At 41.9% G+C, this 27,149-nt stretch overlaps 1 protein-coding gene across 2 annotated transcripts in view; it reads left to right on the top strand.

The window, feature by feature from the left end:
• Positions 1–27,149, top strand: part of ZMIZ1 (zinc finger MIZ-type containing 1) — a 476,022-nt gene that overhangs the window by 446,518 nt on the left and 2,355 nt on the right. For both annotated transcript variants that reach the window (XM_063133162.1, XM_063133163.1), the window contains 8 exons: positions 791–1,001; positions 4,435–4,540; positions 4,722–4,882; positions 7,235–7,302; positions 9,691–9,759; positions 10,334–10,581; positions 18,249–18,412; positions 23,844–24,092. In XM_063133162.1, coding sequence (XP_062989232.1) covers positions 791–1,001; positions 4,435–4,540; positions 4,722–4,882; positions 7,235–7,302; positions 9,691–9,759; positions 10,334–10,581; positions 18,249–18,412; positions 23,844–24,092 — 1,276 coding nt within the window. The remainder of the gene's footprint in view (positions 1–790; positions 1,002–4,434; positions 4,541–4,721; positions 4,883–7,234; positions 7,303–9,690; positions 9,760–10,333; positions 10,582–18,248; positions 18,413–23,843; positions 24,093–27,149) is intronic.

The raw sequence follows: 27,149 nt of genomic DNA, 5'->3' as shown, positions 1-27,149 counted from the left end.
GTTGATACGATCAGTTAACAACAGGTTAACTTGTGTTTACCATCTTTTTCAGAGCTAATTCACACTTTAGTTTTTTGAAGCAGGTGCAAAAAGTTTAAAGGTCATACCACACACAGAACTATCAACTGTGAATGGCACGTGCATGTTTAAATGGCTGGGTTTCCACACAATAGACACAATACACAATAAAGTAGCAATCAAGGAGAGGATCATCAACTGAATTTTCTGGAGAGCATTTACTATGGATCAGTTCTTTGTCTGACTAGCAGCCTCCTAGTGTTGTTGTGTGGAAAACAGAAGATGTGACTTAGGCAGGAGAACCCTGGTACGGGATGACACTGTCTGTTTACTCTTTGATTATGTTAACATATTTTACTTCCTTAAACCCTAATTCTTGATGGCTTCCTGACTGCACCTTTCCCCCCCCCTCTTCTGAGTCATTCCAGCACCTTCGAAGCTCACCTTTGCATAAAACACTTTGAGGTTATCCATATGAAAAGTCTTATGGAACTGTAATGTATTGATATTATTATTACCCTCACAACTTTTGCAGCTATGTGGGAACTATTCCGATGCATCACATTCTCCTTTGTGTAAATGGCTTTCACAGATAAGATTTGTATCATGCATTTATTTGACAGACAATTTAAATCAGAATCGTGTTGCACAAATTGAAGTTAAGGGGACAGGAAAAACCGTTATCAAAACAAGGGGGAAATCTGCATTTATCTGGGTGGTATAAAAAGCAGCTTCTTATGCCAACCCAAACATATGCCTTGCATTATAACAGGTCAGACTTGGAGCTACAGTTCAAGTGCTATCACCATGAAGACAGACAGATGAACACCAATTGGCCAGCATCAGTCCAAGTCAGTGTCAATGCAACTCCGCTTACCATTGAACGTGGTGACAACAAGACGTCTCATAAACCCCTGCACCTAAAGCACGTCTGCCAGCCAGGAAGAAACACAATTCAAATTACTGTCACAGCATGCTGTTGTGTAAGTACATTGGGCTTCCTGCTGCTGATCCTGTGGTTTGGTTATACAGAAAGAAATGAGTGTTTTGGTTTGAGAAAAGTTCCACCAGGCCTAACACTCCAGCTCTCGGTTTCCATGGATTCTTTTACCTTTTTCAGTGGTCCTTTTCAAGACTTTGGTTTTACGCTACCAAATTTTAAAGCAGCTAAATTGTCCCAGAGTTCAATTTCTAATCTAAGATGTATTCACACTTGCTTTATTTCCTATTAAACTCAGAGGAACTTATTTCTGAGTAGAAGTGCATAGGGTTGCACTATAAATTAGTGCATCACTAGTTGCACTAGTGATGATCCTGAAGTGGTTATTATTATTATTATTATTATTATTTATTTATATAGCACCATCAATGTACATGGTGCTGTACAGAGTAAAACAGTAAATTTTTTCAAAACTCTCCAGTATCAGGGTGGAAGGTCAAAACTTGGTTGATGGACTGTGGGCCGGATCAGGCAGGCTGCAACAGTTGGGAGATTTTGAGACACCATTCAAGGGCAGAAAACTCTTAATTATTTAGCCTATTATTATATTTTTAATATAGTGCTTGGCAGCATTTACATGTTGTGCCTTGGGAACAAAAATATCTTGTGCCATTTTTGATCGTAGGGTTCAACTAGAGATTCAACTATACAGTTGGGGTCCATACCAGAAAGCATCCTGGGAAATGTTTCGAGAGATGACGGATCACTTTTTTCATGCACTCAGAATATCTGTTCCAGAGCTGTTTGTGCTGTGCAAAGAATCGAATTACCCTATCAGCAAACAAAATTCAATTTAGGATCATGAATTCCAGATTTATTAAACCAGTGATTTAATATGACATGATACAATCTGCTAATCTCCCTAGCTGTTGGCCCACCCAGTCAAATCAAGATACATAAACTGCAACTTTAGCTCTTCGTCTGTAACAATATATTCAGGATTTCAGGATCACCTAGATTAACTGGCTCTTAGGGACATTTCGCTGTTCCTACATAGCAATAAACCAGGATTTGCCACTGTGTATCTGTATGAAAACATGTTTTCTGTTTTTTATTTGTCACATTAGCCTTTTGAATTTTTAAGTGTACACATAAACAATGTGTGAAGAGGCCTTGACTCTTCTACTCTGCAATTCTCCCAGCTTGTCTGCCTAGAGGGAGAAACAAACGCAGGATTAGAAAATCCCAGAGTCACTTGCAAACATCTATAAATAGCAGATCATGAAAACAGCTACATTTAGTTTGAATTTGGAAAGAGTGGAATAGTGTTAATAGAGCCAGAAAATATCCAAATATTTTGGATAGTCCCAGATTGCTGACAAATAATAGGAGCTACTTCTGTGCATATCTTCAAAAGACCATGCAAATTTGATGTTGCAACATTTGTTGGAAAGGAAGTCCAGGGTCTATCAGGCTGCCCAACTCACACCTGTTAAAATTCTTCCCTTATGAAAGGACACACATGTCAACAAGCATTCAGGCAGAGATTCCTGGGGGTTCAAATAAGCTTGGTCAGTTTTATTCAAAACACAACAATGCAGAGGAATGCAGTGTCCAATTTCCCATATTTCTGTCACCAGTTTACATCCTGGTTTGGAATACATGGATCAACTTCCAGATTTCACATTAAAATTACATACATGAGCTTCCAAGAAACCAACATAAATGACATGCTTTGAAGCACAAAGCCTGAACAGCACTTCCTGCTGATCAACATATTAACTTGAGGATGGGGTAGAAAAGTCATCTACTAGTTAATTAATTGAAATATAAGTTTTAGGAGAAGAATATAGTTTTACATTGTTATTTGATGTAGTATACCATCAGTTCACAAGGAAAACTTTTGGTTTCTTCACAACGCCTTCTGCAAGAACAATCACTCCTTAGCAAACAGTAGCTCCTGCTAATGTTGATTACACAGACAATAGACCAGGGTTGGAGAACTTTTTTCTGTCCAAGGGCTGAGTGAGCTCAAGGCAAACACTTTGGAGTGTGCATGTCAGCAGTGGGTGGGGCACAGCCAAAGTAGGCAGGGCCACACCAGTGCTGGCATGGGGCCTCCCTGCGTGCTACATGGACCCCATCTGTGCATCCGCTCATACCCCATTCCCAGACACACCCACCAGGCTGAGCTGTGGCCTTAAGGAGTGGTCTTTGAGGCTGCGGCTCAGTTGGGAACTGCTCTCCCACTGCTTCTGCCTTCTCTGATGGAGTGGGACTTCGGGGAGGGGCTTTAGGGCGGGGCCCCTCTGGGAGCCTTCGCAGGCCAGTTGGGGAGACCTGATAGCCCAGATGTAGCCTGTGCCCTGGAGTTTCCCCAGTCATGCTGTAAGCCTTTGAATAAGCAAAACTCTTTCAGACTTCAGATCGAGTGGGGCAAAGTTGGGAATGGGGTGGGGGTGGCATTATCCTTCAACATCCAATATAATGTGTTTATTTGGCAAAGGGATATGAATCCCAATTCGCACTCCACAAAATTAACTCCATGATATACATATCACTTGCCCTCTTGCCCAAAGCTTTTCTCTACAGAAAGATCTTGCCTCCAAAAACTAAGTGGGACAGGCCTCCTTAGGAAGGTGGAGATGGGTGAGCTCACCGAAACCTGGCTCACATAGATTTGTTAATTATTTTATTCCCCTCTCCAGTGTGAAAAAATGGATTAGAGCCCATCCAAGAGGCTCAGAAAAATTATCCACCTCTCCTCCAGAAAGCCATCCCTGCCCCCTCCAAAACACACTGTCCCTTCCCCTTTTAACAGCTGATAGGCGTCATGGTGGTGTGAGCAGTGGCAGTGGAGAGAGAGAAGGCTTTCCCCTCTTCTTTCTTCCCTCACATTCCATGTATTGAATACCAACATGCCGGGTGACCGAGCTGGCTGGCTCATGGGGGATGTAGTTCTCCCAAAGACTGCTGCCTTGTGCCTATCAGCTGTTAAAAGGTAAGGGAGAGGTGGCATTGTGTTCTGGGAGTGGAGGGGTGACTGGTAGGAGCCCTTCTTGGGCTGGGTGAGAGGGGACCCAGGAGAGAATTTGGCCAGTTTGGATTTTGATCTGACCTGGAGAAAAGTTCTGGGAATTTAAAAGCTCACTTCTCTTTGAAGCAGGTTTCGCAAGTCCCTGAAGTTTTTTCCCAAGCATAACTTGGGTGAACTTTACTGCTATCTGTAATATAAAAGGGATTACAGAGAATAAGAGCTAGCATTGTGAAGGCCCTGCTGATGATGCTTTGTGGTGGGCTAGCATCTGAAGTAGGGCTTCTCCTGATTATCTTAATGGGTGGAAGACACTCACAAAGGTAGGGACTGTGTGTGTCTGTATAGCTGGTTCTTAGAATCACAGCATCTCCTCTGATTGGGCTAAAGGCAGAGGTATCCAATACAGATGTGTGAATTTTGATTTTTGTTTTTTTCCCAGTCACATTTGTTCGTATTGCAGTTAGTACACAGGCCATCAGTTCGTTCTGTACTTCAAGGCTTACTAAAGAAACGTCTCCTTCCAGCTGAACACTGTATCACTAAAAGTGAGTAGAGCAATACAATTAACTTCTGTGGGTAGGCTCAGTTAATGGGCTAAATGTAGGACTTGAGCCTAGTACTCTTGGGGATTTTATATCCAGTGCAGAAGGCATGTAGTGATGCTAAGATAGTACTCTGCATTTATTTTACCCTCACACACCAACTTGTGCTATCTTTCTTACATAGTCAAGAGAAATTTCAGTAGTGTGGCGGCCTCCTCTGGCAATGCAACCCTCAATGGTGAGGATGGAGTGGAGCAGACGGCTATCAAGGTGTCTCTGAAGTGTCCAATCACATTCCGGCGGATTCAGCTACCAGCGAGAGGCCACGATTGCAAACATGTACAGGTCAGTGCCTTCCTGAGGCCCATTAATGCAAGCCTGTCCAGGTGCAACCCACCAGCTATATATTGTGGCCTCCTGTTTTTGCACCCCCAGACAGTTAGCAGAAAGTGGAAGTTTATTGAGCTCTAATGGCTCAATATTATTTGGGTGGTATGGAATGTATTTTTCTTGGTTGGTCACAAATTCCAGGCAATCCTCAGATTAACACTAACGCAAAGCCTCTCATGACTTTGTTATCAATTCCCAAATAACTGGAAAATGAGGACGGGCAAAGAAGGAATTTTTCATTTTGAGGTTTCCCTTAAAATGCAGCTCCTTCACATTTGTTACAGTGCAAGATGCTGGTATTACCAGTTCTGTCATCAGGTCTCAATCACTGAAGTCGGTAATTATGAAACTTACTGTACAATGAGCAATTTAGTTACTCTTTGGTGGTCATGTAGGAGTGATTAACTGTGGAGCTGTCAGGTGACTAGTAAAACAACACAAATTATCTAGTTATTCACCTATTGCAATTTATTTTCTTTTTAAGGTGAATATTTTGCCTTAGTACCCAACTGAGTACTTTGTGATGTACACACATTGTATTATTATTATTATTATTTATTTATATAGCACCATCAATGTACATGGTGCTGTACAGAGTAAAACAGTAAATACAGTAAATACAGAGTAAAACAGTAAATAGTATGGATGAAAACAAGTGAAAGACCTTGAAAAGTTGAAGGACATTGCATTGTAACTGGTTTATCCAAAGTTCAGCTGCCTTCATCTTTCTGCACCCCTTCCCAGAACCAGCATGGTGAGCAGCTCCTCTGAATGGGGCTCTCTGTCCTTCACCTAACAATGCCAGTCATCAGAGAAAGCGGAGTCAAACAGAATTCAACTTGCTCTGCCTCTCTGCATCCACAGAGGCAATTCTGTTTCCAGTTGTTCAAGGGAGAAGGAGAGGTTGCTTATCTGTAACTGTAGTTCTTTGAGTGGTCATCGGTGCATTCATACATATGGGTGTTGCGCCTGTGCAGAGCCTCGATTCAGGAAACGTCTATAGCTGAGGCGTTTTGGCAGGAAGCCTTCTCGCACTGTCTGACTGCTCATGCCCCTAGCAGGTTCCCACGTATTCCCTCAGTTCATTGACACCGACATTACAGCCTCAGAACCGAGAAGATGTACCTTCAGTATGTAACATCGAACTGGGTATGACACTGAAGAGGGGATGGTGGGCAGGTTGTGTGAATGCACAGATGACTGTTCGAACAAAGAACCGCCCTTACAGTTAAGCAGCCTGTACTTCCTTCTTTGTGGTCCTTGTGCATCACACATATGTGTGAGTAATAAGCTGACTTACCAGAGGTCAGTTGGTGTCCGATTGTAGAAGGAAAGAGAGGACTGGCCAGCCTGTGTTGCTGAATGTTCACCAGGTGAGCCCCAATTGAGAGAGCATTCTGCAACTAGGGGCTGCTACTAAAAAGGCCCTCACCCTGGTGGTCTGGATATGTTTCTCCTCCATCTTGTCAAACCTTTCCATTCTATTCCCCACCGCCTACCAGCTCTAGTTTCTTTCAGTCTCTCAACATTCCTTGCCACTTAGTTCTTATGGGTCTGTTTGGGGAGGGGTTTACCCACCCTTAGACATTCTTCTTGGTTTTTTTTTGGCACTAATACATATCTTTGCGTTATCCTGAGTCAGCCAATGGCTGACACTTGGTTGTGGGTGATGCCGTTTTGGCTACGTAAGTATGAGCAAGGGAAGACTCAAATCAGTATTAGAAGGGATTACATACATATATGCACAAATAAATAGGACCTCCTGACATGCCACTCTGTTGGTGCGATGTTCCACCTGATTATGGGTGATTTCCTCCTCTCACTGCAACTGCCTGCGGCACAGCCCACGGTACCCAGGAAGTTCCCCTGACCTCCAGAAAGAGATTTCAGGGAGGAGAGGAGGAGAAAGGTCAGTTGGTGAGCGGCCTCCTACTCATGTGATCTTTGAATCCTACCTGTGGTGTTTTCCATGTTTTAACCAGCCTTCCCCTACCTCATGCCCTCCATAACTGTTATACTACAACTCCCATGATTCCCAGCCATTATGGCCAATGGAGGGTATGAGGATGGGGAAGGCTTTTCTAAACTTAATTGTTGTTTACACGTAAAAAACACACGCACATGTGCACACACACACACACACACACACACAGAGCTTTTCTTTTCTTAGACGTATTCAGTGGAAGTGCTCCACTCTTTTTTATTCTCACACCATGGAAAGATGGTTTCCATTAGCCACTTTCAACTTTTCTTTGTAATTTGGCAGCAGAGTTGTTTAACTAATACAGCTCTTTTCCTGTTCTACAGTGCTTTGATCTGGAATCCTACCTGCAGCTGAACTGTGAACGAGGGACATGGAGGTGTCCTGTATGCAAGTGAGTGCAAATATTCAATATGGGTTGCAATGGCACGTTTTCAAAAAGTTATGTTTTTAAAAAGAAAATAAACTACGGTTGTTTTAGGAAGGAAACAAATAAGCAATGATCACATCAGATGCATGAATATCGCAGAGAACAATATGAGAGAGGCCACTTAAGTTGAGTTTCTCGTGCAATATAAGATATGACCCATGACATTCAAAGAGCAAAAGATCTGGAATGTATACAAGGCTTTTCCTGACAAATCCTACTCTGTGGAGAATGGCTGCAATGGCTATTGATGTGGAAATGGCCCGCTCCATGTAGAAAAGTTTGATAACCTCTTTCTTAACCTGAAAATGTGATGGTTTTCCAGAGATAAATATAAATTAATGTAGTAGAAACACTAATTACCTATTCATACCTTCATCTTTCTCCTACGGCTGTATTTTTCAAATGATGTGCTTGAGATATAGATGAATATAATTGCCATATAGAAGTACGTATGTCAAATATATGTAGCAAAATGCCATCAGAACCCTTTAATGTAGCCCCCTGGACTGCTTGGAAGTGTTCTAGAGGGTGACATTCAATAACAAGGCTATGCCTATGAACTTTGACAGTACCTATGAACTTTGTTCCGGGCGGAGGGGGGAGTTACTGTGTCTGTGGCAGGTTAAAAGGATCGTAAAACCAGACAGAATTCAAAGTGCTGGTACTAGCCTATGAGAACTAAATGGCTTGGATCTTCATTAGTCCAAAAAGCAACATCTTCGTCAAATACCATCTATGTAGCAAGGGATCTCGGTTACAGCGGCACCCTCCTCCCCTCAGTGTAAATTCCTCTGGATTATGTGAGGACTGCTTCAGGTTATAGCTAACTCCATTCACTTGGAGATGTGTGGGAACATAAATTTCCATAAGGGCAGTTATATACAGGCAGTTATATTTGTATGCCTGTAGCATTCAAAAAAGGGTTATTGCAATCAGACACATCATGGTTGTTCTACATTTAAGCCACACACACACAAGCACAAGTTCTCACAAATTGCACGTCTGCCCACACACTCACAAGACACTTGAATGAGGTCACCACAAATGAGAAGTGAACACAGATAGGAATTTTCAGTAGTTGCCCCACTCTGGGCCCTGCTCTGTTCCATCAATCTGCTCCCTCTAACTTATGGATCTCTCTCCCAAGAGGGTCACCATTGCCCAACAACACAGTTTTTTACTTTCTTCCGTAGGCAGGACTTTGGCTCTAGCCCCTTAGCTGAACTTTGAATGGGTGCATATATGGGATGGCAGGGATGTTTTTTAAAAAATGTAAGTGGGTTTGGGTTTCTTTCAGAAAAAAATTAATTTGATAAATACATCAAAGAAAAGGGATGCTTCTAGAGGAGAGTTTTATGGAACCATCACCCTGTATCATTCACAGAATTTAATAGGGGTTACAGACAATATCTTCCATTCATAACCTTCCCTTGTTTTTCTACCACTTGTTCCATCTTTTTCCTTTTTCCTTGTGAACCGCCCATAGAGCTTCGGCTATTGGGTGGTATAAAAATGAAATAAATAAATAAATAAATCTGAACAAAATCTGTCAAAGAAGACGGAATTGCTGCTCAGTGCCTTCTGATTGGTAGTGCTAGGAGCCCTCTGTTTGGAAGCACATTAGATGTGAAGAAGTGATTAGCTGATGATCAAATTAGTATTTATAGAGAGATTCCCCCACTAACCAGCTTCATGATGGACCATAGATGATTGTCCCGAATGCCAGATGAGTCAAAATTCTCAGCTTGAGGATGTACTTTAGCGTATGAGCCAAATTACTATTCTATTTGTGGTGACAATGACCAATTCCAAATCCAAAGGTTAGATGGTACTGCAAAAATTGAACCAGATGGTGAGGAAAGGGCAGTTAATTTGGCCTATTAAAGGCCTAACTTCAGGAAACTGTCAAAAATTCTTGGCTAGTCATTGCTTTCTCTGTGTACAAAAGAGGATCCCAAATGAAACTGGATATATGGGGAAAAAAATACTTAAGAAAGCAGCAACTCTTTCCGACACACCTTCTTTCCAAATCACATGGGGTATTGATCACATCATGGGCCGTGAGGATGCCATCCCTCCCATCATTGGTGTGGAAGGAAAATATGGCCTGTCACAGGATCCTTTTCCTCCATGGAAGTTCAAGGGGAGCCTGTCCCCAACACTTTGGCAGCTTCTGGCTTAACCATCCCCTCCTGAAATTAAGTCCAACTGCATTTGATCCACACACACCCCACCCCGTCTAAATTTAGAGTGTGCATTCCTCATGGTAGAGGACTTGTACATTTGTCATGTTGTAAAGCAAAATGCACATGGGTAAGGCAATGTAAGTAAATGTTCCTTCTTCTCTTCTAGTAAAACAGCTCTGCTGGAAGGCCTGGAGGTTGACCAGTATATGTGGGGTATTCTAAATGCTATACAAAAGTAAGTGCAACTTCACCATAAGAAAATAAGTGCAGTCCTTTTGATTCTGCTCTTCTTAATGAATCTTCTACTTAGTATATTTCCTGGACACTGATGGTTAGTATGGAGGTTCTTTAAGCTTTAGGTCTTTCAGCTGTATGGTGATAGCAATGAGAGAGAGAAAACAATTCAAAGAAATATTAAAGAGGTGGGTGTCCCCTTCAATTTCAAAGCAGATATACAGTGGTTTATACTTGTGCCACGTCTGATGGCTCAGTAAAGTGAGTTGGTCTTTGTCCTGTTGCTAAAAAAGCACAGTCCGCTGTGAGGTCTTTATGACAGTCCTGTCAACTAACCAATGAGAGAACAGATGTGTAGGTGATAGTATGTTTGTTCTGAAGTGTGCAGCCACCTTAGCAAAGCCATATAAAAAAGTCTATGCTGCTGTGGATTTGTTTGTATCCTGAATAATAGAGGAATGTATTGGTCTGGTCTGTCTTGATCTGAACCCTCCAAGCAGAGCTTTTAAAGAGAATATGCTTGTGAACCAAAGAACATGCTGTATCAAGAACATGGAATATCTTGTGTTTTACAGCTCTGAGTTTGAAGAAGTCACAATTGACCCGACCTGCAGCTGGAGGCCTGTCCCAATCAAGTCAGACATTCACATCAAAGATGATCCAGATGGCATTCCTTCCAAGAGGTTTAAAACCATGAGTCCTAGCCAGATGATCATGCCTAATGTGATGGAGATGATTGCAGCTTTGGGTCCAGGCCCATCACCTTATCCATCAATACCCCCTCCGCCTAGCGGCACCAATTCCAACGAATACAGTAACCAAGGTGGGTTTAAATATTTTGTGTATGCATGTGTGTGTCTCAGACAAATAGTATCAGGTATTAACTAGCTGCTGCCCTTCTCAGAAGTCACAGATGTTTTCTTTCTCTCCCAGGCAGCTGATCTGAAACAGGTTGGTGGAGCATCCTTGCTAGCTCCTAGGGTGCATGCCCTTTCAAACTTCAATTGGCTTTCCTGATGGTCCCATATAAAAAAACATCCCATGTGTGTAAGACACTGCATGTATCCTGTGTGTACAGGTACACCGATGCCTGTATACATGATTGGTTAATAACAATAGTGTTGTGTGACAAGCACACAAATGTATTTCATCACATCACACATAATAGGAAATGCTAATTAGTGGATTTATGCAGCATGTACTTGCAACGAAAAAGACATGTGTTCATCACATGATGGTATCGCAGTAGCATACACTCCGTTTTCTACAAAGCCATGCGCATTTGCCAAATTCATTTTTTCTGAAGTGGTTCTGAGCTTAAAATACACAGCTACAGCTGTGGAACAGTGAACCATGGCAGGGAAAAGCTGGAATGTTTAGATAGAAAATTATTTAATCAAAGAGATCAGCAGTTATCGCTGTTTCTGAGAGACCAACAGTTTTGGCCAGTTTTGCAAATGTGCAAGTAAATGCCATCTTAGTCTCAAGAGAATTGCACTGGCAAGCTGATTCACATAGGGAGGGACACATCAATGCTCATGATCAAGAACCAGTCATTCTCGGCTGATTTTCCGGCTACCTTTTAAAATAACATCTGTGCTGGCACTTCAGCCTTGCCTCAATTCAAATATTGTCCTAGTTAAAAAATGCTTTATGACCAATTGGTCAATGGATTTGGCCCTAGCAAACTGCCTTCCTTCCTGCCTGCTGATTTTCATTTCTTGTTTAAAACTATTCAGTGGTCCCTGAGGAAAGGTGTCAGGGAGCAAAGTATTAATCAACAAGTTTCACAAGGGTGATTTAGACTTAATTACTAACCTTCAAATTTCAGCTTACTGTGATACAATTTATTAAAAATTAGGATACCTTCATAAGCATGAGACATGTAACTATAGCTCCCTGCTCTTAAATCCGTACTGAGAAAGGGGGTGGGGGTGAGGCCTGCGAGACCGAGAGCCTGTTCCTATGCATATTTCTCAGAAGTAAATCCCACTATGTTCAGTGGGGTGCACCTTCAAGTAAGTGTGCCGAGGATGGCAGCCTTAGCTGGTTTGCAGATTAGCAAAGTGAGAATTAGTGTGGCTCTGCTGTATTTACATGACAGATCAAAGCCTCAGCTTCCCCGAGAAATACTCTTACACAGCTAATGACTTCTGTTCCCCTGAGATTAAACTTCTTCTCAAAATGAGCTTGTGCTGGAAAGCAAATGATGCAGATGCTTCAAGGTTCCATCAAACTCAGTTTGGCTTGAATGCTGTAAAGCTGCTGCTCTTTAGCTGACAAAACTGTATCCCCTGCAGGCAAGCTCCAAAGCAGCTCTATTATTTCAAAGCTCAACATGATCCTGTTCCGTGGCTTATGTGAAATAACTTAGTGATTTTAGCTCTGTTCCTATTTCGCATCATTTAAACCACAAGGGCTGACATTGAAGTTGAAGAGATGTAACTGACTCAGGAGATAATGGAAACAAAGAAGGAAAGAGTAACAGCCCCCTTGGCCCAGACAGGTGTACTAGTAGGGGAAATCAAGTCATTGCTGAATATACCATAATTCTTTTGTACACTTAGATAGCTCACCTGAAATCACACAGATAGGAACATGTGTTCTTTGTGTGTTAAACTTACGACTATGTATCCAAATTCACCACTATCATCAGGAGTATGAGAGACCAGGGGTGGGCATGGCACAGCACAGAAGAGTTGGATGAAATTTCAAATGCCTTGGCTTTCAGAAAACTTTGAATGTTTGCTTAAAGCAAACTAATATGACAGGAAGTTAGAAAACAAGAGTATTGGAGTGGGGACAAGAAGTAATACTGATTGACAGTCTTGCAAGTAATTATTTAAGAGGTTGGATGCCCCCCTCTTTCAAACACAGTCCCACATCAGCTAAGCATTGGTTAGAGAGCAGGAATTAGACATTACTCCTTGACTAAGGGCTCCATCACATGTACTTTTCCCCCTGCTTTGTCTCTGTGTTTTTTACCTCCAATGCTCTTTCGCTTGTTTGCTCTTCACTCCACCCCTTCTCTTTCTCCCTCCAGTTCATTGGTTGCTCCTTCCCCCTCCCCTTTAACAAGACAGGTCCTGTCAGATGAGTACTTCAGCCAGATCACCTTTCTGCAAAAATGGAACAACCTTTTAGCCTGGCTCTTTGGGGGCATCGAGGGAGTACAATCCTGTCTCTGCAGAGATTTGGGCGTTGTACGATTTTTAAAAACACTTTTGAGCCTGGGATACAAGGTTTGGGCTTGGACCCGGCTGTTGGGAGAAATCAATTTTCCCTGCCAGAACCTGATGCAAAGGAAAACACGCTTAGGGAAAATAATCCAGACTTTAGGTGTTCTAGGAAAAGACAGAAAAGGCCGGGGAAGAGGCGGGGTGTCAGCAGGACAGGCATGGCATCATGTGAGTATTGTGCTGCAAATCCGCACACCAGGCATGGCAAAAGTGCACTAAATCGTTGGTGTGATGGAGCTCTTGGCGTGATGGGGAGGAGGAAGACAAACCCCCTGACCAACAATAATTTTACTCTCCTCTGTTATGGAGGCTGAGCATGGGACTCTCTTCATCTCCATTCTTAGCTTAAAGAGCCATTTACTTTTTAAAGCTGGAAGGAATAATGAGAGAAGGCAGCTGTGTGTAGCCACTGGACAAAAGTGTGGCATTTGCACATATGGCTCTTTCTCCAGTCACCTGGAAGCAATTTGAACCTACATGGGGACCAGGTTAGTGGCTAGTTGCAGTCCTGTATTATGCACAGAATATACTGTTTCCAGCTTCAAAAGAAAGAAAAAATGTGAAAAGAGAGCGGGGATCATACCTAGCCTGGGAGATGAGAAAAAGAATTAGGAAGGAACCACTTCTCTTGAGTGACTTTGAAAACACACTTAGGGCTCCTAAACAAATCTTTGTTTGAGACCTGCTCTTTTGTAGGTTGCAGAAAACAGGTGGGCTGGGGCAGTTCCAACACCAGTTCTGCTATCCCACCCAAGTGAGGTGAATTTTAAATAGTTGCCAAGAAACCTATTTATTGGAAAAATCCAGAAACTCTTGGTACACCTTTGTTTTGAGAGTGATTCAATTTTTTATCAGAGGCAAATATAAACCCAGTGCAAATTTTGTATAGAAATACATTCAGGAATAATGCTTAAAAGAGAAGTGTTTAGTGATTCAAAGGCTTCCCCTTTGAACCTGTCACAAAGGAAGGAGGAGAGGTAAGACTCTCCTGTCCTCAGAGTAGCTGCTGCCACTGCCTGTTACCTGACCCTGTCCTCCCCTGGCCAAGATGCTCCACCATGCTCACCCACCCACGTCTTGTACATGCTAATCAACCTCCTCATCCACTATTAGATCATGGATGGGGGAGATCTTATTATGAACCCAACTGGCATTTAAAAGCAGCATCTGGAAACCCAATGCCAGGTTGACAGGGCAACCATCAATCCTCCAGCTGAGAGGAAGGCTGTAGCACGGCATAGCCATTAACTGCTTGGGCTGTGTTGCCCTTACCTGGCTAGCCCTCCTTCTCAACACCACACCTCTCTCCCTATCTGTAACCACTTGAACTGCCCCCCTCCCTCAAGTTGTCAGTTAACCATGGGGAGGCTCTCAGCTCCTGTCAACGACATTAGCATCCCCCACAGCAGCAGTCATAACCAAACGCATTGCAGCAATGCAGAGCAGAGTTCCAGATGGTAAGAAACAGCTCACCAGGCTTTTAGAATGACTTGGCTGCCTTACCTGTTGCTTCAGGGCCTCATATTGCTGACACCCACTGCAATAAGCAAAAGAGGTATGCCCAGCTCAATAAGACACCCTCCAGCCTGAGTGAGAGACATTGCACCCACATGCCTGTTGCCTGCCTGAAGGACAGAGACTGGCCACTGTACTGGCATGCTGATGCACCCTGCCTGAAGGCAAGGGACAGGCCATTGTGACCTCATGCTGATGTGACCTGCCAGAACAGTGACTGAAGTATATGCTCACAGCTTCTGTCCCCTCTGAAGGAAAATACAAACTGGCCCTCATGCCCTTGCATTGCTGACTAGACTTAGCTTTCTTTCATACCCTCCCATCCTCTCAGGGGAAATTTTACCTCTCCTCAACCTATGAGGAGCCTGTCTCCCCTGCCACCACTGTCCAGCAACACATTTTAGGACATAGGATGACTTAACTCTTGCTAGATGCCATTGAGACCTTCTCTCTATGTGATCCCTGCCTGCTCCCTGCCTGTAATTTCTCTAATAAATGGAGCCACTGGAGAGTTAACTCATATTTTGAGGAATTAGAAACCAATTTGTTTCAGCCTTTGCATAGTCTTTAGTTGGGAAAATATACTTTTGATATTTAGCAATATATTCAAATATGACCAGGGCTGACAAAGGCAATTCTGGGTTATAAGAGAAATATTTTCTGTCAGTTATTGATTGAACATCATATACTTCTGGTGTAGAAGACCCAGCTTAAAGTATGCGAACAAGCAGAGTATTTTGGTAGAGGGCCTAATTATGGTGTGTGTGTGTGTCAGTCATTCAACAAAAGAGTACAAATTTTTATATAATGAAACATCTAGAATACCTTTATCTTAAAGTTCTACGCATCTGTTTTCCATCTCCAGACTAGCCAAGAAAACTGAGCAATCATTCCTTTTTAGAGCTACTTTCCAGTTTCTTTTTAAGTTATTTTAGGTCAAAAATTAAATCTTATGTATGTGACTCTACAGATGCCATCAACAAGTTAAAAGTCATAAATGATGCATGTGAAGATGATCACTTAACAACATTTAATGTAAGATCCTTATACACCAGTATTCTTCTGCAGGAAACAAAGACAGTTATTTAAAAGCTTCTTAATATGTGGCAGAATATGTTAAAAATCCATCTACATATTTCATTAAGTCATTAGCAGAAATGTATTTCAGAATTATTCTTCCCTTTTTTGGGATTTCTATTGACAAATCAAGGGGATAGGCATAGGTTCTACAGAGACTGCCCACTGTACTGGCATGCTGATGCACCCTGCCTGAAGGCAAGGCACAGGCCATTGTGACCTCATGCTGATGTGACCTGCCAGAACAGTGACTGAAGTATAAGATATTAAAAGTAGGCAGTCATTCCTCTGATAATCTACATCAAGGTACTTTTATTCTTTGGTGATATTATATAGATGGTGTAGTTGTACTATGAAGGAGCAATGTGGAAGATTTGGCAGGGAGGAGATAACAGTGATACTAATGAATTTCTACGTGAATTATGATGTAAGGAAGATGAATTATTGGAAGCACAGGATTTCCCCACCCAGATGCAGTCTTCGGCGCCTCCCCAAACAGCCCACTCCTTCCTGCTATCCCCCCCCCGCCCCTGTATGACTAGAAAACTAACAAAAACATAACTCACATCTGTATATCAGACTTCATACTGGCCAGTGAAGTTAGGTCCTCATTGTGACAGGGCTCGCCAGCTGAAACAGAACACATTATAAAATTATGTCTGCTGCAAACAAAATTAGAAAGTAGGGATTTTGGTTTGGACCCTGATTTAAGAGACAAGATTCAGTTTGGACCCTGATTTGGTGGTTTGGAAAACTGCCTGGTCCACTTCAGTTTGATTTGGAAGCTGCCTGATTTGACTCAGGTCTAAATCCAAATAGTTTAGAAATCTGAGGAATAGATGAATAGGTTTAGATATTTTGTGCAAGATCAGCCTTTACAGTTTGTGGGGTCCCAAAAAAGGATGTGCTTGACTCCCCTCACCCCCAATGTTGTTAGTGGGCAATTGTTATGAAAATGGCATACAGCACAGAGGTGGTCCCAGCTAAGAATCCTGATTATTATTATTTTAAAAAAATGTTTTTGTGTGCAGCATTGTTTTTGGAAGGGGAGTTTTCACATTATTGGCAGAGCAAGAAGTAATTTACTTTCCCTTCTCCCCTCCATGGTTGTTTAGGAGTGTAAAATGTCAGAAGGATATGTGTGGGTTTAAGGAATTATAATGAATGAAAAACAATTTAAAGCTTTGTTTTCTGCTCAGTTGGCACCAAGGTCAAATAAAGTTGAATAAGATTAGGGTGGGGGAAGTGGATGGATGTGAAGCATACAGTGGCAGAGGCAGAAGAACTTGAACATCCAGCATTTTTCAAGTTAGCACCTAGTGGGTGGATCCAGACAACACAACCCACACTTAAGGATTGAGTGTGGGTTGTCGTTGAGCCATGAGTTAGCGTGTTGTCTGAACCGAGTTGCAATATCAAACCATAGTTCGTTAACAACAAAAAACCCAAAGTTTACTACCCAACAGCAAACCTTGAGATGTTTGTGGTTAATAAACCATGATTTGTTATCACAGCTGGCTTCAGGCAATACGATAACCCACGTTTCAACAACAACCCGTAATTCATTGACAAACCACATTCAACCCAATCCTCACCCTTGAGTGTGGGTTATCGTGTTGTTTGAACTCAATGCTATACCCCACCAGGCCCCACAGACTCAAAAACACTGTAACAGTCCTGTGATGTATAACTTCTATATACCAGCCCCAAAGCACTGGGATTGGAAGGCCCTGATAAAACTGTCCACTGTGATTAGAAGCTAACACTGTCAATCACAAGGCTATACTCCTTCTCCCCGCTCTCAATTTGGTGTTTTCCTTATATGGAGATCTTGGGGAGAAATGTATCAATTTTTGCAGAGTGCAGACACACTGCAAGGATCTGGTTAAGTCCGATGTATTTTTAAACATGGAATTGCTGCTGTCCTGCTCTATGCAAGAGAAGCAGCGCCATTAGAACAACAGACTCAATGGGCCTTGTGTTCGTTGATTACTTTTGAAAGAGGAAGTAACTGAGGAACGAAAACATGGGTGGAGAAGCGATGGTAGGGAGCGTGTTTCCCCCAGTTGTGATGGAGCTTTTAGTCGCAATACATATGCCTGAATTTGTAGTTTTAAGAACAAGATGCTTTTATATTATTTTAAATACAATAATGCTTGAAATGGTTTTTACAAAAAAATCTTTTCTGGAGTGCTTCATTAAATCGGTTTCAGTACCTTTTGAGGTTTGGCCCATTCATTCTGTTCTTTTGTAAGTTGACCAACCCCTCCACTGATATTGGGCAGTGTAATTAGTCAAAATGCATTTTAAAAGGAAGAGTGCTGTTGGGATCTGATGCTGTAAATGAGATGCAATAAGTAGGTCATTAATGTTCAATTTTCCAAACGAGTGCATGAATGTTATTAGGTTTTTGTAGAAACGAGAAGCACAAATGGCCAGGCCTGAGCCAAGTGTTGCTGTCATTTCTTCATTAATCTTAATAGCTGCTTTGAATCCATGTCCAGAAAGGGGAGTCTAAATACATTTTATGCTATGAGCAGATGGCACTGTTGTAAACTCATAATAAGAGATCCTGTCAAAGCATTTTTATTTTTTTGGTAAGGGTGCTCATATGAATTACACTTTTATAATAACCCTTCCTCTTTCCTTTGCTGTCTAGGTAACAGTTACCAAGGTCACAGCAATTTTGATTTCCCCCATGGGAATCCCGGTGGAACTTCTATGAATGACTTCATGCATGGGCCCCAACTGTCACACCCTCCAGATATGCCCAGTAGCATGGCCGCTCTCGACAAACCCCTAAGTCACCCCATGCAAGACCCTGTAAGTATTTGATTTATTTACCATATTTATATAGCCACGTATCAACCAGTGTTCTCTGGGTGGCTTCTAGAATCAAGAATAAGATACAATAAAATAAAACACAATATTTCAAATACGACAAACACAGCAAAATACAACCTAAATAAATCTTTCCTTTTTCTAGCAGCAGGAAAATAAGACAAATGCTTAAAAGTGTGTGTATATGTATTTATTTATTTATTTCATCTCATGTTGGAAAGGTGATAATGGAGGTGCCAGGTAAGTCTCTGGGGGGGAGGCTATTCCAAAGCTGGGGTGCCAGCACCAAAAGGCTCTATCCCTAGAAACCACCCACCTCACTTCACAGGGATACATTAGTAAGGCCCCCAAATAGATATATACAGAAGAAGGTGATCTTTCAGGTAAACTGGTTCCAAGCCATTAAAGGTGTTAAAAATTAAAACCAGCACCTTAAATTCAGCCTGGAAACAGAGTGGGAGATAATGCAGATGATTCTTGGTTTTTGAACCACCAAGAAAGCTTTGGCTATTGAGCAATATGAAATGTAATAAATAAATAATAAAGTACTGGTATAATATGATTGAAGCACTGAGTCCCAGTTAGTAATCTTGCAGCCCTAATTTGGACTGAAAATAGTTTTGGGACCATTTTTAAAGGCAGCCTCACACACAACATTATGTTTCTTCTTCACAACATTATAATATATATAATTATAATGAACTTACAGTCCTCAAAGTGGCTAACAGTAATTCAAAAACAAAAACATTACAATATGATTGAGAACAATAATATAATACAATTACAAACATATTTATTAACAATAAAAAATGAGTCCTAAGTTGAAGAAATCTTGTTTTGGGAGTCACTTTTACTTTGCAATTCAAGTGCATATGCCAGTAAGTCCTGTACATGTTGCTTGTTGTGATGTCGGTGTAGGTCATATGCGGAATCAGAGTGGCTTGCTCTTAAGCATCTGTTCTACATGTATAGCAGGGGTCCCTAAATGTGGGATTGTGGGCCATGGAGGTACTTTTAGGGTCTGACCACGGGACATAGGGCCCTGCACCTGCAGGGCGACGAGAACGTGCTGTTGCAAAAACAGCACTCTGTCAGCAGAAGTTGCCACAGTATCTACCCATTTTTCCCGTTCTTTAAAAAAATATATTTACAGTCCATGCACACTGCAGAGCGACTGAAATCTTTATTGCTAAATGTGATAAGCCATCACAATTTGATAGAATGGGCAGATGTAAAATACAATAAGAATAGTGAATTAAAGTACAGTAAAAAATAAAAAGCAAAAACGCAAGTGTGTAAAAAGTGCAAAGATCACATTGCCATGAATCAAAAACTCCCCAATGGGGTACTAGGACTGTACATATGAAGGAGAAAGGCCCAGCCAGTTGTACCTACACTCTTCATTTCCTCGAAATGTTGGGCCTCTGAGCCACACTTGGTGGGCACAATTGTCTAGAGCTTCGCTCCACAGCACACCTGCTTTTAGAAAAAAAATAAATGGAAAGATATGGCCACTGCCGCCACCACTGCCACCTGGTATGTGAGGTGGAGAGACTGACCAGGCAGTTGGAAGGGGAGAAGTGGGTCTCTTTTTCTTTCTTCCTTCAAAATCTCTTAGAAGTTGTCGTCTGCATTGGAGTCTGTGCACCTGCCAACTTCTGTAAAAGGTTTTGAAGAAACAAACGAAAAGGGACCTTCTCTATATGGCAGGTGGGGTGGAGCAGAGGAGAGAGAATAACTCCGTTTTGCTTTCCTTTGTTAAAATAAGGAAAAGGTGATTGTCTTGTCCGTTTGTCCACCCCCAGTGTTGTTGTTTTTTAACTTCCTCGATTATCAGTAAGGGAAATCTGGTCCCCAATGGGATGAAAGTCCTGAGTTTCCCACCCTGGCTGGGGAGGAAGTGACAGCTGTGGGAAAGGGACTTGCTAGCAGGCCACTCAGGATCGAGTATTGGCCTATGTGTGCTTTCTCCACAAATGAGTCTACACTTTTTGTACGTTACCACCCACATCCCCCTTAGCCCATGTAAAAAAAAAATCTTGTCTGAAGCAGCCCTCAGGCTTCCACAGCATTTCAATTAATTTATCTAGCCCAGTGATATTGCATAAATGCCGGAGAAAATCTATTATCTAGTCATGCTGACAGAGTGCACTTCTATTAAGAGAAAAAGTGAACCACTGCAAATTAAGTTCTCTCCTGTGTCCATGGTAATGACAGTACATGAACACGACCCTCTGCCAATACCTTCCCCTTTTAATATCCGCACTGTGAGTAGGAGGGGTGCCGCTCCCTACCTTAGCAAACAAAAAGGAGCAAAAATGGAAAGAGAAAGAGCACCACCCAGGGAGAGATCTTTCTTCATGTGCCCCACCCTCAGACACTTGTGTAGTCACACCCACCCAAATAAGGAAGAAGGGGAGGTGTCAGAGGGGAGAATGGAGATTTCTTCTTCGCTCACTTCCCATCTCTTCTCTCCCGTTTTACTATTTCACAGAGAGTGGCCAGAAGAAGGGATTATTTTTATTAGTAGGTCACTTGTTGAGAAGGTTTGACCCCCCTGAATAGTCCTATCCTTTGTAAAGATTAGTTGCTGACCAGGATACTATGCAAGCCATATCAAATTGGCACCCCTGGTTTAATGTTATTGTCTTTGAACTGGAAGGAAAGGAAAAGAACCTCTCATGCAAGCACTTGAGTCATTGCTGACTCCTAGAGGGACGCCTGATTTCGCTGACGTTTTCTTGGCAGACTGTGTAGTGGGGTGGTTTGCCATTGCCTTCCCCAGTCGTGGCTACCTTTCCCCCAGCTAGCTGGGTACTCATTTTGCCAACCTTGGAAGGATGGAAGGCTGAGTCGACCCGAGCCGGCTGCCTGAGAACCAGCTTCCGCTGGGATCGAACTCAGGCCATGGGGAGAGTTTCAGCTGCAGTAACTGCTGCTTACCACTCTGCGCCACACGAGGCTCATATCTTCGAACTGGAGGTATGGGAAATAAGACCATTCTCCACTGCTTTGCTCTTTAAAAAACCTTTGAAAAGTAAAGAAGAGAACAAAATATGGCTCAACTGGCTGAATCCTTGGAATATGGTGCACCATTGGGTTCCCTGGGCTCCTATATCGTTTACACCACCCTAAAAACAACCAGATTGGACTCTTTTTTTGTTCGAGAGATTGTAGTCTTTTGTCTTAAGTCTGAATGACTGATTCACAAATTACTGTTTTGGTTTATTGCCTAACTTTTTTTATCACCAAACACGGAATGTTAAAGCAGGGAAGTACGATGGTCATCTATGTGCTGCTCCTGGGACTTAGTTTTAGCATGCCACTTTGAACAGCCTTATTTGGCCTTATTTGTTAGCAAGAAGAGGCAAGACCATCTTAGTGCTCTGTCTTTGAAAGCAGCTGGGGCTGTGTTGATTCATCAGAGGGCACCACTCCATCTCTTGTTGCCCTGATTGGAAAAGAGGCCTGGTGGGGCTGTTCCGTTATCTAATGTAATTAGTTGGCACCTCACACTTGTCAGCTTGCCAGAAGCTTGCCACAGCTGCAGCCAATCAGGCAAGGGGAGGAACGGCGGCCCAATGAGAGCAAGCTTTTAAGCAGAAAGAGGTGAGAAAGGAGCAGGAAGCAGAGCAGAAGATGCGACAGAACCAGAGGAGAGCAAAAAGAAAAGCAAGACTGGAGAAAGACATTGTAAGAGAGTAGATAAACTACAGGAAACAAAAAGAGAAGAATGAAAAATAAAGGCTGTACCAACTGAGTGAAAACAGAATGGCAGTCAGTATGGATGAAAAGGAGGAGAATGATAGAGGCACCAGTTCTCAAGCTGACCAACTAGAAGACAAGTAGCAGCCATGATTGGTGTGAGGGTGGCCAGAGACTTATTCCTAGTTGGACATCTGCAGTAGAGGTGAATAATGAAGCTTACTAGACTGAACTATATTTTCAAGTCAGTTATCCACCAATTCTCCAAAAACAATGGTGTTTCAGCTGGGAAATCTTTTTACAGCCCAGTGTAGATTCAGAGAGAACAGACAACCATGAAAGAGAGGTGACAGAGATGGAGATGGGTCCAGCTTATCTAGAGATGTCTCCAGGGTCACCTAGTCCTTCACCAACTCACCTTTTCTGACAACTAGAATGGCAATGCTCAGAACTTCAACACCCTTACTGTGAATTCTGTGCTATAGTACGGCTTTGTAAAAATAACTGCCTTCCAATGAAGTCTTGTGTTCTTAATTGTAGATGGAACAAGGGGATTTGACATGCCCCCCCCCATTGGAGGGAGCAGCTGCACTGACACAGACCCTTACATGAATAAATGTTATCAATGAAAGACAATTTGAAAGACAGTTATTGAAATACTTTTCCTAGAAGCAATGAGAAGGATGACCTCTCTTGGCACATCCAAGATCATTCACAACAGACTGGATATACAGACTACAGTGATCAGCTAAAGCATAAGAATGATTACTTAAATGTTCTGATAGTTTTAAAATAGTTTATTATGATGGAATTAAAATAATTCTATACTATTTAAGGGCACAATTTTATGCATGTGTAGACAGACCTTTTCTCTCTAAACATGCATATTTTTATTTTTTAAAGTGTATTATGCTCATGCATGGTTTTTGCTCCTTTATATCAATGGAATTCAGGGGATTTTTTTTAAAAAAAAGGAATATTCATATATTTAATTGTCATGATGCTGAAATGGTTTGCAAGTCATACTCTGGCATTGAAGGAAGGCTTGTACAAGAGAAGCATGATTCACTAAGATATAAATACAAAAACATTTTATATTTTAAAAATACATGTGTGTGTGTTTACATAATCTAGTAGTTTTTTTCTTAGTGAGAAATATAAGAAATGCCAAGCTTCAGGTGATTTCCATCCCCACCCCACTTAGCCCCTAACTGTGGAATGGTCAAGAGCTGTTTCTCTGATAGGGATATCTTATTTTCCCAGAAGATGTAATAACGAAATAAGAACAGAACTGACTTTTACCTTCACCCAAAAGACATGTGCAGAAAACTCTTCTCTTCCAGAAGCATGTTACGAAAGTTACTAAATACTTCCATCTTTTCAGCCAACATAGCTGTTTCAGGGCAGGAGCAGGCTAAACAGAAATCTAGATCTACCAAGCTAAACCTTTTTTTAATAAACCTTTTTTATAAACTTTATAAATCCTGAGGACTCAAAAACCCAGATTGTCTTCTGTGTGTTCTTTTTCCCTGATGGCAGATGACTGTCCTAAGTCTATAATTTTGCACTACGTGTTTCATATTTATCATGGCTTATAGAACAGTTTACAGTGAAGAGGTTTAATTCCCCCACCCACCCCCCATACCATCTTTGAGCTTTGTACCTTTTCGCCTCACTTTTGCTTTCCTGCTTCTTTCCTCCTCCGCAGATCCCTCATCCCGGCAGCACTGATCAGTCCCATAGTTCCATGCAGCAAGGTTTGCACGTACCTCATCCCAGCAGCCAGTCAGGGCAGCCATTACATCACAGCGGTCCTCCTACCCAGCAGTCCCGGCAGCCGCCACAGGCCGCTTCTAGCAACCATCCACACAATGACCTGGCCTTTAACCCCTCCTCAGCCTTAGAAGGTCAGGCTGGTGGGCAGGGAGCATCTGACATGCCGGAGCCTTCGCTGGATGTAAGTTTGTGTCATTCTGTCATCTGCTTGCTTTAGAATATACTTGAGTTTCTAAAGGGATGAAAAACAGAGGACAACAGGGTACAGCTTTCCCAGCAAATGCCCTCATTTTCTGCATTTAATCACTACAGCGAAAAAGGCAGATTCTGGCCTTGCTGAGAAAAGCCTTTCCATGTTAAGCAGCTCCACATCATGCAAAGTGATATTTTGTCCGTGATGACACGAGTGGGTACTTTACAAAGAAACATACATCAAAAAGAGAGCTGTTTAAACGTTTTGGAGGGTGGCCAATGACAAAAAAAGGGTGGGAGGAAAAAGAAGGGTAACGTAAGATGACTTTTTAAGAACCTTTAATTTTTTTTAGGATAGTGTTTAAGAATATTATAGATGCTTACCCCATAGACAGACAACTAAGCCTGAGACAGTGTCAGGTTATAACAACAATGCTAGCTTATGACATGCATGAAAATACAAATCCATTCTCTGCTTCCTCCTCATTCTGTCTCTGACAATAAAATCCAGGGCCAGCCTCCAAGGCAAAGAGAAGTATGACCTTTTACAGCAGTGGTCCCTAATGCGGTGTCTGCAGGCATCTCCAACATTGCCTTCAAAACTCTTCAATCCCTGCTTCCTCCCCAAACAAAAAAATTATACAAATTTGAAGAATGTTATAGGGCACCAGGCTCTCCTTCCTATTTCTGAACTTGCGACTGATCAGCAGCTGTTCAGTGACCAGGAAGAGAAAACAAGGGGAAAAGATGGAGGGGAGAGGAAGAGCAAGGCTAAGAGGGTGGAGAAACAGCAAGATGACTAAGGCTATGGGCTAGGAATGGAGAAAACGAAGAATGCAAGGGTCAGGGAAGAGAGAGAAATAGTGAGGAAAGGGGTTGGGGGAGCGAAATAGCAAGGCTAGAGGCTGGGAGTGGAGAAAGAGAGAGCAAAGGGGAAAGGTGTGTGTGGACAGAAGACTGGGCAGGCCAGGAAGCAACTCTTTCCATTTCCACCTTTGCACCTCTGGCCTCACTATTTCTCTCCCCCCCCCCCCACTTCTTGGCCCTCATGGCAGCTAGGCCCTCATGGCAGCCATTAGGTAACCAGCAACATCCTCCATGTGAGCCATTTTGTGGTGATGCCCACAGCAATTTCTCAAATCCTCAAAGGTGCCCACAGGTTCAAAAAAGTTGGGGACCCTGTCTTACAGCACGTCTACATGGCAGAAATGTGTAAAGACTTGATAAAATCCTTCTGTTGGCAAGATAATCTATCTTAATACAAGGGCTTGGATTCTAACCACCTGATTTTGGGCAATTTCCCCCTTCCCCAGCAATCCCCCATTTCCACATCTGATTGTTCAGGATCCCCCCCCACACACACACACACTTCTCCAGAGAGGCTTTGGGGGAGGAGACAAGTAGCTGCAGGAGAGGGGATAGGAAACTTTTGTTCTGTAAGCTTCCTTAAGTAGTTAACTTATCTTAGAATTCAAGCCAAGAATTTTAACAGGTTTGTTGGCTAACTTTCACAGTCTACTTAGCATACAATGAAATAAGCACCTGAGAGGAATTTAAAAGACTGCTAAAATTTATGCCATCAGCAACTTTATTTAGATGAAATGTCATTTGTCTTAATTTTCAAAAGGAATAGAATAGTTAAATATACTTTTTTAAAAAATAAAAAAGTTTTTTAAAAAACCAGTTTTTAAAAGATTGAAGGTCTCTGTATTAATGAATATACTTCTTCAAAACAGACATAAAATGCTTAAGTCTTTGGTTATACATTCTGGGGGTGATTAACTGTGTTGGGAGCAGACACAATTGTAGATCCTGTTTTAAATATTCTTCCTTTCTGCATTGGAACACACATGTGGTTCCCTCTCTCTTGTTGGCTGGTGTTTTAATACTGTGGAATGCTTGCTACCAGGCTGTGCTATAGTGTGAGCTATAGTGATAGAAATCATGTATTTGCTCTTCTAGAAGGAAGAGATACAATTTAGTCCACAAGAAAGTCATTCCTTTCATCATTATCTGTAGTAGGATGGAACGAACATATCTGTGGGCAAAGAATGAACATGTTTTACAAAAACAATAATCCATGGGGGAGAAGTTGAGAAAAACCATCATGCAAGAGGCTTTATAGGAAAAGTGTTACAAAATGTGGAAAGAAAAATTCTCTTCCATGAGAAGGTTTCATTATAATCAAAAGCCCACATGGGGCCTATCACTGTATCAACTCACATCTTACATGTCCAGGTATGGTTATTGGTCACTTGGGTGATGACTGTCTAGGCTGTGATGGCTGTGATGACTGTCTAGTTACAGCCTTTGTCGTCCTGTCCAATGAAGCCTTTTTGAATCATTGGCAAGCCAAAACTACAATAACGTTTTCATTCAAGTATCTAACTTCACATCTGTTTCTGTATCTCAGAAAAGTTGGAAGATACTTCTCAGATGAAGCAAAACTAACACATTATTTAGCTAAATTGGATGCAGCAAGCATTGATGAAATTTTAGTTCTAGTATTAACTAGTTATTGAATGATTCTTGCATTTAACCTTTCCAAAAATAGCACAAGGGTTCACAACAAATTCTTGTTGAATTTCAGACAAAGCTAAAGCATTAATATTCCTTTCAGTTGGCTGCAGCTTCCCAAAACATTTAATATTTACCACATGACAATCAATAGTTCTTATGCTTTCTTCTAGGAAATATCAAATATATAAAGCAGCCCCAAACATGGCTGAAAATATCCAGCACAGCATTGTATGCATCTTTAAAGAAATCAAAATACAAGATCATATACAGACTAACCCTTTCAAAACGCTGCCCCTAGAATGTAGGATGTGCTACACATTGTCTGCTTGTGTAATTGCATTTGGTATGATAGGATGAATAGAATGGCAGAATGCCTATAATATTAAGATACTGCTGTACCACCACACACTTGACTATCATCATGGTGAATCAAGTCTTTATTTAGAAGCCATAATATTAGTATGTCCTAGAGGTGAAACAGATGAGCAGCTCTACATGTCCAATCTGTTGATTGAGCTGACCTTTC

Source organism: Elgaria multicarinata, chromosome 8, assembly GCF_023053635.1.
Source record: "Elgaria multicarinata webbii isolate HBS135686 ecotype San Diego chromosome 8, rElgMul1.1.pri, whole genome shotgun sequence".
NCBI lineage: Eukaryota > Metazoa > Chordata > Lepidosauria > Squamata > Anguidae > Elgaria > Elgaria multicarinata.
The sequence above is the reverse complement of the archived record's forward strand: the minus strand, read 5'-3'. Positions and strand labels throughout refer to the sequence as shown.